At 58.1% G+C, this 10,059-nt stretch overlaps 4 protein-coding genes across 4 annotated transcripts; 2 read left to right on the forward strand and 2 right to left on the reverse strand.

Moving 5' to 3' along the window:
* Nucleotides 1–475: 475 nt before the first annotated feature.
* On the forward strand, nucleotides 476–1,636 carry SPRG_09906 (hypothetical protein; the record flags this gene model as incomplete). The annotated part of the gene is made up of 1 exon (XM_012349651.1): nucleotides 476–1,636. One exon carries the CDS (start codon nucleotides 476–478, stop codon nucleotides 1,634–1,636), a length of 1,161 nt encoding a protein of 386 aa, XP_012205041.1.
* Nucleotides 1,637–2,064: 428 nt separating this feature from the next.
* Nucleotides 2,065–4,645, reverse strand: SPRG_09907 (hypothetical protein; the record flags this gene model as incomplete). Its single annotated transcript, XM_012349652.1, has 4 exons — nucleotides 2,065–2,092; nucleotides 2,115–2,275; nucleotides 2,305–2,845; nucleotides 2,928–4,645. 4 exons carry the CDS (start codon nucleotides 4,643–4,645, stop codon nucleotides 2,065–2,067), a joined length of 2,448 nt encoding a protein of 815 aa, XP_012205042.1.
* Nucleotides 4,646–5,965: 1,320 nt separating this feature from the next.
* Nucleotides 5,966–7,990, reverse strand: SPRG_09908 (hypothetical protein; the record flags this gene model as incomplete). Its single annotated transcript, XM_012349653.1, has 3 exons — nucleotides 5,966–6,550; nucleotides 6,604–7,587; nucleotides 7,646–7,990. The coding sequence occupies 3 exons, from the start codon at nucleotides 7,988–7,990 to the stop codon at nucleotides 6,017–6,019; spliced, it is 1,863 nt and encodes a 620-aa protein (XP_012205043.1). The 3' UTR covers nucleotides 5,966–6,016.
* A 571-nt stretch (nucleotides 7,991–8,561) lies between these two features.
* On the forward strand, nucleotides 8,562–9,265 carry SPRG_09909 (hypothetical protein). Its single transcript, XM_012349654.1, has one exon. The coding sequence runs from the start codon at nucleotides 8,631–8,633 to the stop codon at nucleotides 9,180–9,182; it is 552 nt and encodes a 183-aa protein (XP_012205044.1). The 5' UTR covers nucleotides 8,562–8,630; the 3' UTR covers nucleotides 9,183–9,265.
* The last annotated feature ends 794 nt before the right edge of the window (nucleotides 9,266–10,059 follow it).

Consider the following 10,059-nt stretch of genomic DNA (forward strand, 5'->3'; position numbering starts at 1 on the left):
TGACTGGGAAAGATAGCTGGTTTCGCAAGACAGGCGGTGCCGGATACCGAGGGCATACAAATTCCAAGCTGCGTGGCGCTTGATGGGCAACTCCTTGACTGCAATCGCGGACCGTCCTTAGTGGACGCTCCAATTTCATTTCGCGCCGAATCGCCACGAGAGACAAGACTGCAGCTGTCTCTCGGCATCGGGCGAAGTAGCTCCGGAGAAACTGCGTTATGACCTCTCGCTATTGCTGCAGCCGCTGTGTTGGCTGTGTAAAGCACCGTCTCGATCGTTCTTGGCGCAAGAGCTGGGCGTCCAGCAGTTCTTATCTATCACACGGACCGAAAAGTCCTTGCATGCAATCGCCCATCTGTCGTTATGCTAGAAATGCCCGTGGTGAATTTTTATCCGGATAACGGCACCAAGATGGGCCGTACCGAAAACAAGGAAAGGTCAAATCCCTAATTAGGCATTGCGATCCGAAAGCCAGATGGCCGACGTCGACGCGCTGCAGGCCCGCATTGCGGCCCTCGAAGCCCATGTTCGCGAGCTCGAGGCCGAGAAGCATGGCGGTCGCCGTAAGGTAGAGCACATGAGCAGCGAGGTTATCGACTCGAATCCGTACAGCCGGCTCATGGCGCTCCAGCGCATGGGCGTCGTCGCCGACTACGAGTCGATCCGGTCGCTCTCGGTGCTGATCGTGGGCCTTGGCGGCGTCGGGTCTGTCGCCGCCGAGATGCTGACGCGCTGCGGAATCGGAAAGCTCTTGCTCTACGACTACGACCGAGTCGAGCTCGCCAACATGAACCGCCTCTTCTTCCGGCCGCACCAAGCGGGCATGACCAAGACGGCGGCGTCCGTGCAGACGCTGGCGGCGATCAACCCGGACGTGGCCTTTGAAGAGCACACGATGGACATTACGACGACCGCTAACTTTGAGCAGCTCCTCGACCGCATCGCACACGGTGGCCTCCATGGCGGGCGCGTCGACCTCGTCTTGAGCTGCGTCGACAACTACGCAGCGCGCATGTCCATCAACCAAGCCTGCAACGAGCTCAACATGACGTGGATGGAGAGCGGTGTCTCGGAGGACGCTGTCTCGGGCCACATCCAGACGCTGCTGCCCGGACGCACCGCGTGCTTTGAGTGTCTACCACCGCTCATTCTCGCGTCGGGTGTGCCCGAGTCGACGCTCAAGCGCAACGGCGTCTGCGCCGCGTCGCTCCCGACCACCATGGGGCTCGTCGCGTCGCTTCTTGTTCAGAACGCGCTCAAGCATCTTCTGCGCTTTGGGAGCGTCTCGTACTACCTGGGGTACAGTGCGCTGCGGGACTTTTTTCCCATGGACGTGCTGCGGCCCAACCCCGAGTGTGCAAGCGCCGACTGCCGCCGCCAGCAAGCTGCGCACGGTCCGTGGTCACCACCAACCCCAGACAACCTCGATGTCCATGCTGTGGTACACGACACGAACGACTGGGGCATCCAAATGTGCGATGCCAGCGACGACACCACGATCGGAGCTTCGACGTCGATATCACCCGGGCTTTGCTTTGCGTACGAGGCGAGAACCCTCGACGAAGCGACCTCAAGCGTTCAAGTGTCGCCCGAGACGTCGGTCCAAGACCTCATGGCGCAGCTCCAGGCGTTGTAATTTCCTCAATCAAGACCGAACTACTTGGGGGCAACAACCGTGTTGGTCATGCCAGTGGTGCGTCGGTCGAGCGCCTAGGCAACGATGTAGTAGACACCCTGTGCAAGAGCTCGTGTGCTCTGCGCTTCGATCTTGGATCTTGCAACGTATGCGACCTTGGAGCCGGTCTTCTAGTTCGTTCGGCCTTGCGCGGAAAACCTCTTTCACTTCTTGGAAACGGCCCGACCTTGGAGCCATTGCTACCACGGCCGTGGCCTTCCTACGCCTTGCTCCCGCTGTTTGCGTCCGTCGGTCGAGTGCCATGGCAACGGTGTCGCCCGAGTAATAGACAACCTGTGCAACAAGAGTATACGGTAGACTCAGTGAGATGCTTATATTGATGCATTGCAGCACTGTGCGAGCGTATGCAGTGATCTTTGAGTAATCTCTTACTCGTTTTCTTGGCCTTCGTGAGGCCTTTCGGGAGCTTCTTGGTGACCGCATGACGGCAAAGGTGTAGCCGAGGCCGCCACCGAGCGCCAAGACGGCCGCCATCGTCTCGAGGCGGAGCGCCAGCAGCTCCGAGACGGCGAGTGAAAACGATTGCAACATGATATGCAGCGCCGACGGCGGGTGCGGCAGCGCGGTCGGCGTCGTCGCCTTGTACCGCCCTTGACAAAGTCGAGGACCGCGTCCTTGGTTCGCTCGTCCTTGCTCGGGAAGGCGTACACGAGCCGCTTGGTCTTGTCGACCAGAAGCACGCTCGGGTAGCTCTCGACGTTGAGACGCGTGCGCAGCTCCTCCTCGAGTGCGCCATCGATGCGCGCGACGACCATGTCGCTCTTGAGATCCTGGGCGATGGCCTCGTACGCGGCTGCAAACGCGCGGCACGGGCCACACCACTGCGCGTAAAACTCGACGAGGAAGAGCTCGGACGACGAGACACTGCCGTTGGCCGGTCCTTGCAGCACCGTGTCAAAGATCGTGGCCGTCCACTCGGCTACATGGACGTTCTTGGCCATCTCGGTCGGCGTGGCTTGCTTCTTGGCTTGCGCTGGCTGGATGGCCTCGGCCGTTGGAATCACCGGCATGTCCTTCTTCGTGGATGTCGTCGTCGTGTAGCCGCCATCGGCAAACGCCACAAGCGCGTCCACACTTCGGTCGCCTTCAAAGAGCGTGTACGAGTCATCGTGGAGCATCAGAATGGTCGGGTACGACGCGATGCGAAGGCTTGCATGAGCGGACGGTTGGCGACATTGGTGCCATCGATCGAGCCCGCAATGATGTTCTTGGCCTTGAGCGCCGTCGCGACCTTGCCAAAGGTCGGAGCAGCTTGTTGCAGTGGCCGCACCACGGCGCATGAAACATGACGAGGCGCGCCAGCTTGGACCCACGGACATCGTCGGTCGTGAGCGTTTGCACGTCGACGAGTGCGGCTTGGTCCACCTCGCTCGCCTTCTTCTTGGTCGCCGGCTTACCGTCCATCGGAGTTTGTGGCAGCGGACGCGAGTCCTTGGTTGCATAGTCGGTCAGCGCAAACGCCGTCATGAGCTTGGGGTCGCGGAGGCCGTCGAACTCGTAGACGCGGCCGTCGCGGATGAGCACGAGCGTCGGGTAGCCCGTGATGGCAAAGCGCATGCCGAGCTTGGCGTTGATGTCGGCGTCGACGCGAGCAACATGCACGTTGCCGTGGTCCTTGAGCGTCAAGGCCGTTTGGAGCATCGCGCCCATCATGTCCTTGCAGTGGTCGCACCAGTGCGCGTGGAACTGGACGAGCCACGCGTCGGCGTTCGGCTCATGGACGCGCGTGACCGCATCAAAGGTGTCGTCGGTGAGGTCGACGAGCGGCGACGTCGGAATGTCCTTGGCCTCCTGCTCGGCGTAGCCGCCGGTCGCAAACGCCTCGAGCGCCTCGAGCGTGCGCGCGCCGTCGTACGCATACATCTTGTTGTCCTTGACAAAGAGGACAGTGGGGTACCCGTTGACTTGGAAGCGCAGCTTGAGCTCGACGTCGTCGGTCGCGTCGACCTTGGCAATGTGCACATCGGCGTTGTTTTGGAGCGACACGGCGAGTTTTTCCCATGTCCGCGCCATCTTCTTGCAGTGGCCGCACCACGGCGCCATAAACTTGATGAACCACCCGCCGCTGGTCGGTGCCATCACGAGCTCGTCAAAGGTGGCGGTGGTGAGCTTGACGACCGCCGAGTCGTCTTCCGAGATACCGCCGTCGGCCATCGGAATCGGGTCGCCCGCCTTCTCCGTGTACCCCGTCGTTACAAACGTCGTGAGCGCATCGAGGCTGCGCGCGCCCGCATACTCGTACATCTTGCCATCCTTGAAGAAGACGAGCGTCGGGAAGCCCTGGATGCCAAAGCGCTCGCCAATGGCTTCGTGCTCGGTGACGTCGACTTTGGCAATGTGCACTTGACCGTGCAGGTCCTGGGAGAGCGCGTCGTACGTCGGCGCGAGCTGCTTGCAGTGGCCGCACCACGGCGCGTAAAACTTGACGAGCCAGCCGTCCTTGCTGTTGACCACCTTGGCGTCAAACGTGTCGGCGGTCAGCGCCTCGACGAACGACGGCGCGTTCGGGTCGCGCTTCTTGGGCACGGCCTTGGCGTCCATGGCCTCGTAGCCACCTTCGAGGAACATCTTGAAGCCCGCGACCGAGCGCTCGCCCTTGAAGCTGTACATCTTGCCTTGCTTGAAGAAGAGCAGCGTCGGGTACCCCGTGACGCCAAACTGTTCCTTGATGTCATTGTGCGCCTCGACGTCAATCTCGGCGATCGAGGTGTGGCCCGCGACCTCGATAGCGAGCTCTTCAAAGATGGGTGCGAGACGCTTGCAATGGCCGCACCACGGCGCGTAAAACTTGATGAGCCAGTCGCCGCGTGCACCGGTTTCGAGCTGCGTGAGCTCCTGAAAGTTGTCGCCCGTGAGCTGGACGACGTTGCTGCTACCCGCGTCGTCGGCGAGAACGAGCGAGATCAGCGCGACAACGACCGCAAGAAGCGCGGTCGACACTTTGTTCATTGCACGTTGCTGTGAGAGGCAATAAGAAATGAAAACTGAGTTGTAGCGTTGTTGGTGGAATCCATCCGGAAAATTCATCGAACTCTCCGGTTAATACTGGCTTCGATTTTCTTTGGAAAATGTAGAACTGCGGAAACATCGGTGGCAGAGGCGTCGACGCTCGATGCTAGAAGGCTCAGAGCAGCTTCATTAACAAAAGTACCAGATTGGTGCAAAAGCTGGCGCTACATACATGTGTGTTCCACCTGGTTCAGGGGATATAGAGGGTCGGTCGGTTACACGTCGGGGGTTGCGCTTTAACGGTATCTTGAAGATCGCTCGTGAACCGACGCCGGAGCCAAAACGGACTGCTTTAGGAGGCGACAGAGGTTACAGGGTCAACGATTCTAGCAGCCTCGAGAGCCCATTGACTTGCAGTGATTGATTTGACCCTTTGTAAACGGTCTATCCGCCGCTGGTGTTCTGAAGCGACGTCGGGGTCGATACATGCCTTTTTTGTTCCTCTCAAGGCTAGAACAGTGTTGATAATGACTTATTTTCGGCAGCGTGGCATTGACATACATTCCTTTTTTTGTAGCGTTGTGATTGGTGTCCCAAGTTCGGACAACAAACATTTTGGTGTCCGAGCCCTGGAGGTATTGTATTTTATCGACTACTTGTAGGTCATGCTCGGCCCTGAGTGAATGTATAGGTTAAAGTATCGATCGATGCGTCAATATGTAGGTTATACTACTGTTTATGAGTGCATATTTGCGTTAAACGATGGTGTCACTGGTGACATGTGGTTTTATGTCAAAAGAGCCATCTTTGAGACGCCCTAACCATGGTGGTCCCGGTCGTGGTACCAGTCGGATCGTTTTCAAGAAGAGAAATATTCCGCGCGATGGAACGAGCAGCCACGAACAAGAGAAGAGTAGAAGAACAGAAGACCAAACTGCAAAACAAGCCAGGGCGCCGGGCGTGCCCGCTCCAGCCATACGTAGGTATTTCAAATACCTAACCACCTCCTCGCCCACCAGTGCGCAGGCGGGGCACCAATACATTCGATACCCCCAATCTGCACGGCCGTCTACAAGGATCAGACTAAGTCTAAGTACTATTTTGAAGAACGGTGCATTCAGCGCACATTGGCTTCAAATTCGGCCCCAACTTCATCCGTTTATCTGCATAGTAAAAATAGCATTAGGCTTCGAGCCGACGTTGTGCTCCCAACGACGAACTTGCTTGATCACCAATGAGCTTGTGAAATTCATCAGTGCACTTTTAAATGAAGCAAGGAGCATCCATATTTGCTCTGGCATTGCATGTACTACGAGTGATGGCTTACTGAGCGCTTGTGTGGGCATCGCGTAGGTCGCTTGGCTGGTGTCCTTAGAGCTTGTAATCGCCAGCGCAGAGCTTGGCGTACTTGGTGTCGGTAACGCGCGTGACGCTGTTGGTTCGCTCCAAGACAAATATCACATCGCCGTCGGCCGCCTTTTGAGGATTGAAGCCGTCGATTGCGAGCTCATACGTCTGGTACTTGTGCGTCGTCGTCATCGGCAGCGGACGCGTCGTGACACGGACAAAGAGCGGCCACTTGAAGCGGGCAACCTGCATCGCCTCGAGCTGCGCATACAAATGTCCCACACTGGTCTCTGGGTCGTCGTCTGGTGCGATGCGGAGGAGCGCCATGCCGGCCTTGCCATCCATGTGCGGTACGGCCACGCCATATACGACGGCTTCAAGCACGGACGCGCAGACGGTGATCGCCGACGCGACCTCGGTGGTGCTCACGTTTTCGCCCTTCCAGCGAAAGGTGTCGCCGATGCGCTCGACAAAGTAGACAAAACCGTCCTCGTCCACCTCGAGCAAATCCCCCGATCGAAAGTACGTGTCGCCTTCCTGGAACACGTCGCGCAAAATCTATTGAAAAGACAATTGTGACCATCAACCCTCCAACTTACTCTCAAAGACACCTTGGCTTCGGTGGCAGCGGCGTCCGAGTAGCCATCGAATCGTCGGAGCACGTGGGAGTTGTCAATGAGCGCAATGAGCTCCCCCGGCTCGTTATTGTTGACGGGGATGCAGCGACCGCGCGCATCCCGCACAACCGACTGTGTTACTGGGTCGTAGCGAACGATCTTGAGCGGGTAGAGGCGCTTGACCAGCGGCGAGAGACAGCCGACAGCGCCGACGCGGCCTTCCGTATTGATCAAGCCAGCATTGCTCTCGGTCGCCGTGTAAAACTCAATGATCTTGGGCACATGGAACCGCTCCTGAAACGTGACCCAGACGTCCTTGCGGAGGCCGTTGCCGATCGCAAGACGCACATTATGGGCCATATCGGTCGCCTGCGGTGGTGTTTGGCAGAGGAACCGGCAGGTTTCGCCAATGTACTGAACAACTGTCGCCTTCCAGTGCACGCAGTCGGGCCAGAACTGGGACGCGGAGAACTTGGGCTTGATGAGCTGGACGGCACCGGTGTGCAGCGCGAGGCAAAAGGCGAGCAGCGCTGACCCGTGGTAGAGTGGCAACGCCGTGTAGATGCGGTCGCTCGCTGTGACGCGGCAGTAGCGCATGTATAAGTACCCGGCGCCGTACCAGCGCAAATGGTTCATTTTGGCTGCCTTTGGCAAGCCCGTCGTGCCACTTGTAAAGATGTGCACGAGCGTGTCCGTGAGCGTGACGCGGTCGCGGTAGCTCGCATCGAGCGGCAACGACGACGCGTCATTGTACGCCAGCACGGGCGCGTCATCATGGGGCGGCGTCAAATCGTCCACGCACACGCACGAGACGCGGGCACGAATGTCGTTTGGAAGCGCGAGGTAAATGTGCACCGTGGCCGACGTGCAAACGACGTGCGTGGCGTGGCACACGTCCAGCGCGTGCACGAGGTGGTTGCCTTGGATCGATGGGTTGAGGAGCGCCGAGGTCACGCCAATCTTGGCCATCGCAATGATCTATCCACCGACAACATCATATGAACTACTATGACGTGATCGCTCGCGAGGGACGCACGAGCAACGGAAAGAGCACGCCGTTCGGAAGAAGGAGCGCCGCCGTGGCGTGCTGCTGCAACCCGACGCCATGGCTGGCGCGGGCGATTTGGTTCGTCACCGCGTCAAACTCGCGGTACGAGTAGACTTTGGTTGGCCGCGCCTCGTGCGGCAGCGTCGTCGATGGCAGCTCGACCTCGACGAGCGGCATGTCCAGCCGCTGCTCGACGGCAGCGGCCCAAAAGTCAATAAACGTCCAACCGCCCGGGCGGTTCTGCTTGGCAATCGCGTTGCCGTGCGACGCCACGTCGATGAGCACGCGGAGGAAGCGCAGATCGCGAAGAAAGCCGCTCCAGACCTTGCCCATGCTGGTCGTCCTCGTGTCGCGTGACCAGCGTCTGAACCCGAAAGTGCCAAGTCATTGTCGTCCGTGATTGGCTAACATGCGCCATTCACAAACGAGTATATCTTTGGTGAAAGGCCGTCGAGCTGCGGTGGGTTATCAACTCGACTCAAGGTAGACAAGCATGGAAGGGCTCATGGAAGGTCTTGCATGCTGGGCCGAGCGAAACCTTGCGTATGTATCACCAGCTTTCGTGTGTCGACTCCTGATGATATGTAGTGACTTGACACGGTCGTTTGCATCTTCAATGTACGGGTGCATGGTGGCAAAGCTGTCTCCATCAATGGCGGTATCAGTTGTGGCCATCATAGCCGCGTTCTTCTCCACAGAAACTCCAGCCTATGTGAGCGTGTGCAGTCGTAGTCGTGCAGCCCCACCACAGCTGTCGTCCATCGACCGCTGTGCAGGAAGGGTTTTCCATACTTGTTCTGTAAGAAGCATGGTGTCGAATCGAACAATCGGTGTTGTACGCGTCTCTCAACAACGTGGCGTTGGCACCGTCCTCGGTTGTAGCTTCGAAAATCGAAGCCTCACACCATCCTCGCGCTCCTTCCCACACTCCTTCAAGCACTCACCAAGTAGCAACAAACCACCCAGTTGCAGCATGTACCTCGGTCGCGCGTCTGCGTACATGGCGCTCGCGTTCTGGATCGCATCGTCCGCCGCGTCGTCTGTCGTCCGCCTCAATAGCGACACGTTCGATGCAGTCACGCAGCTCCAATCGCCCGAGACTGACTGGTTCATTGCCTTTCACGCGCCAAACTGCCAGTACTACGAAGCGCTCGAGCCGACGCTCAGCGCTGTCGCCAAGGCTATGCCCAAGCAGCTGCGCGTCGCCGCCGTCGACGGTCGTCAAAACTCCGATCTGAAGGATCGCTTCAACGTCCGGCGGACGCCAACCGTGTACTTCTTCCACAACGGCCGCATGTACCCGTTTAAGGGGCCGCAGACCGTCGAGTACATGACCGAGTACGCAAGCGGCGGCTTCCGCGAGATTGACCGCGCGAATCTCAACTTTAAACGTTACCTGCCAGTGCCGCCGCCCGTGCGACAACAGAACATTGATGACGTCAATGCGACATGGGCCACGGACAAGTCGCAGACGTCGTCGAAAAATCACCTGGCAGCGGCTGGCAACATGAAGAGCGATTTGTAAATATGTGCAATTTTGTCTATCAGTTTCTGGACTAGTATCATTTGGGACATTGCGGCTTCCAACACTTCGAGGTAGGTAGGGCCTAGTATAGATATGTGAAGATACATCAAGAAAGAAGTCTTCAGTCAATGCGTAGAATAGAGATCTCCAACTGAGCTCGACAAGGCGATCATTGCCACGATTGCCACGTGCCCCTGCATCTTTACGCATACTGCCAACACAGCCCGGGTGGTATCGATATCGGAGCCCCAATCCTGCAGTGGACGCTGGCATCGTACAATTAGGTACCGCAGAATCGACATTGATGTTTTCAGCTGTTGTTCGTGACCACGGGCCGTGCTTTTGCTCCAGATTGCTTCCGTTGCCTCGAGTTAATGACTCTGAGAGGATCTAAGAGACCCGCCCTCAGCATCGCCGACCCATGTGCTGGGACACACATGTCGCGCCAGCTTGTGCACCAAGCAGGTGCCCATGAAGCTGCGCCGCGCCTTCTAGCATCGCGCCTCTGCCACCGATGTTTCCGCAGTTCTACATTTTCCAAAGAAATTCGAAGCCATTTTGAACCGGACAACCGCGATGGATTTCCGGATGAAGAGCATCGATCGACCGTTATCAATCAGTTTTCATTTCTTATTGCCTCTCACAGCAACGTGCAATGAACAAAGTGTCGACCGCGCTTCTTGCGGTCGTTGTCGCGCTGATCTCGCTCGTTCTCGCCGACGACGCGGGTAGCAGCAACGTCGTCCAGCTCACGGGCGACAACTTTCAGGAGCTCACGCAGCTCGAAACCGGTGACCGCGGCGACTGGCTCATCAAGTTTTACGCGCCGTGGTGCGGCCACTGCAAGCAGCTCGCGCCGACGTACGACGCGCTCTCG

The sequence above is a fragment of the Saprolegnia parasitica genome (genome assembly GCF_000151545.1).
Source record: "Saprolegnia parasitica CBS 223.65 unplaced genomic scaffold supercont2.56, whole genome shotgun sequence".
NCBI lineage: Eukaryota > Oomycota > Saprolegniomycetes > Saprolegniales > Saprolegniaceae > Saprolegnia > Saprolegnia parasitica.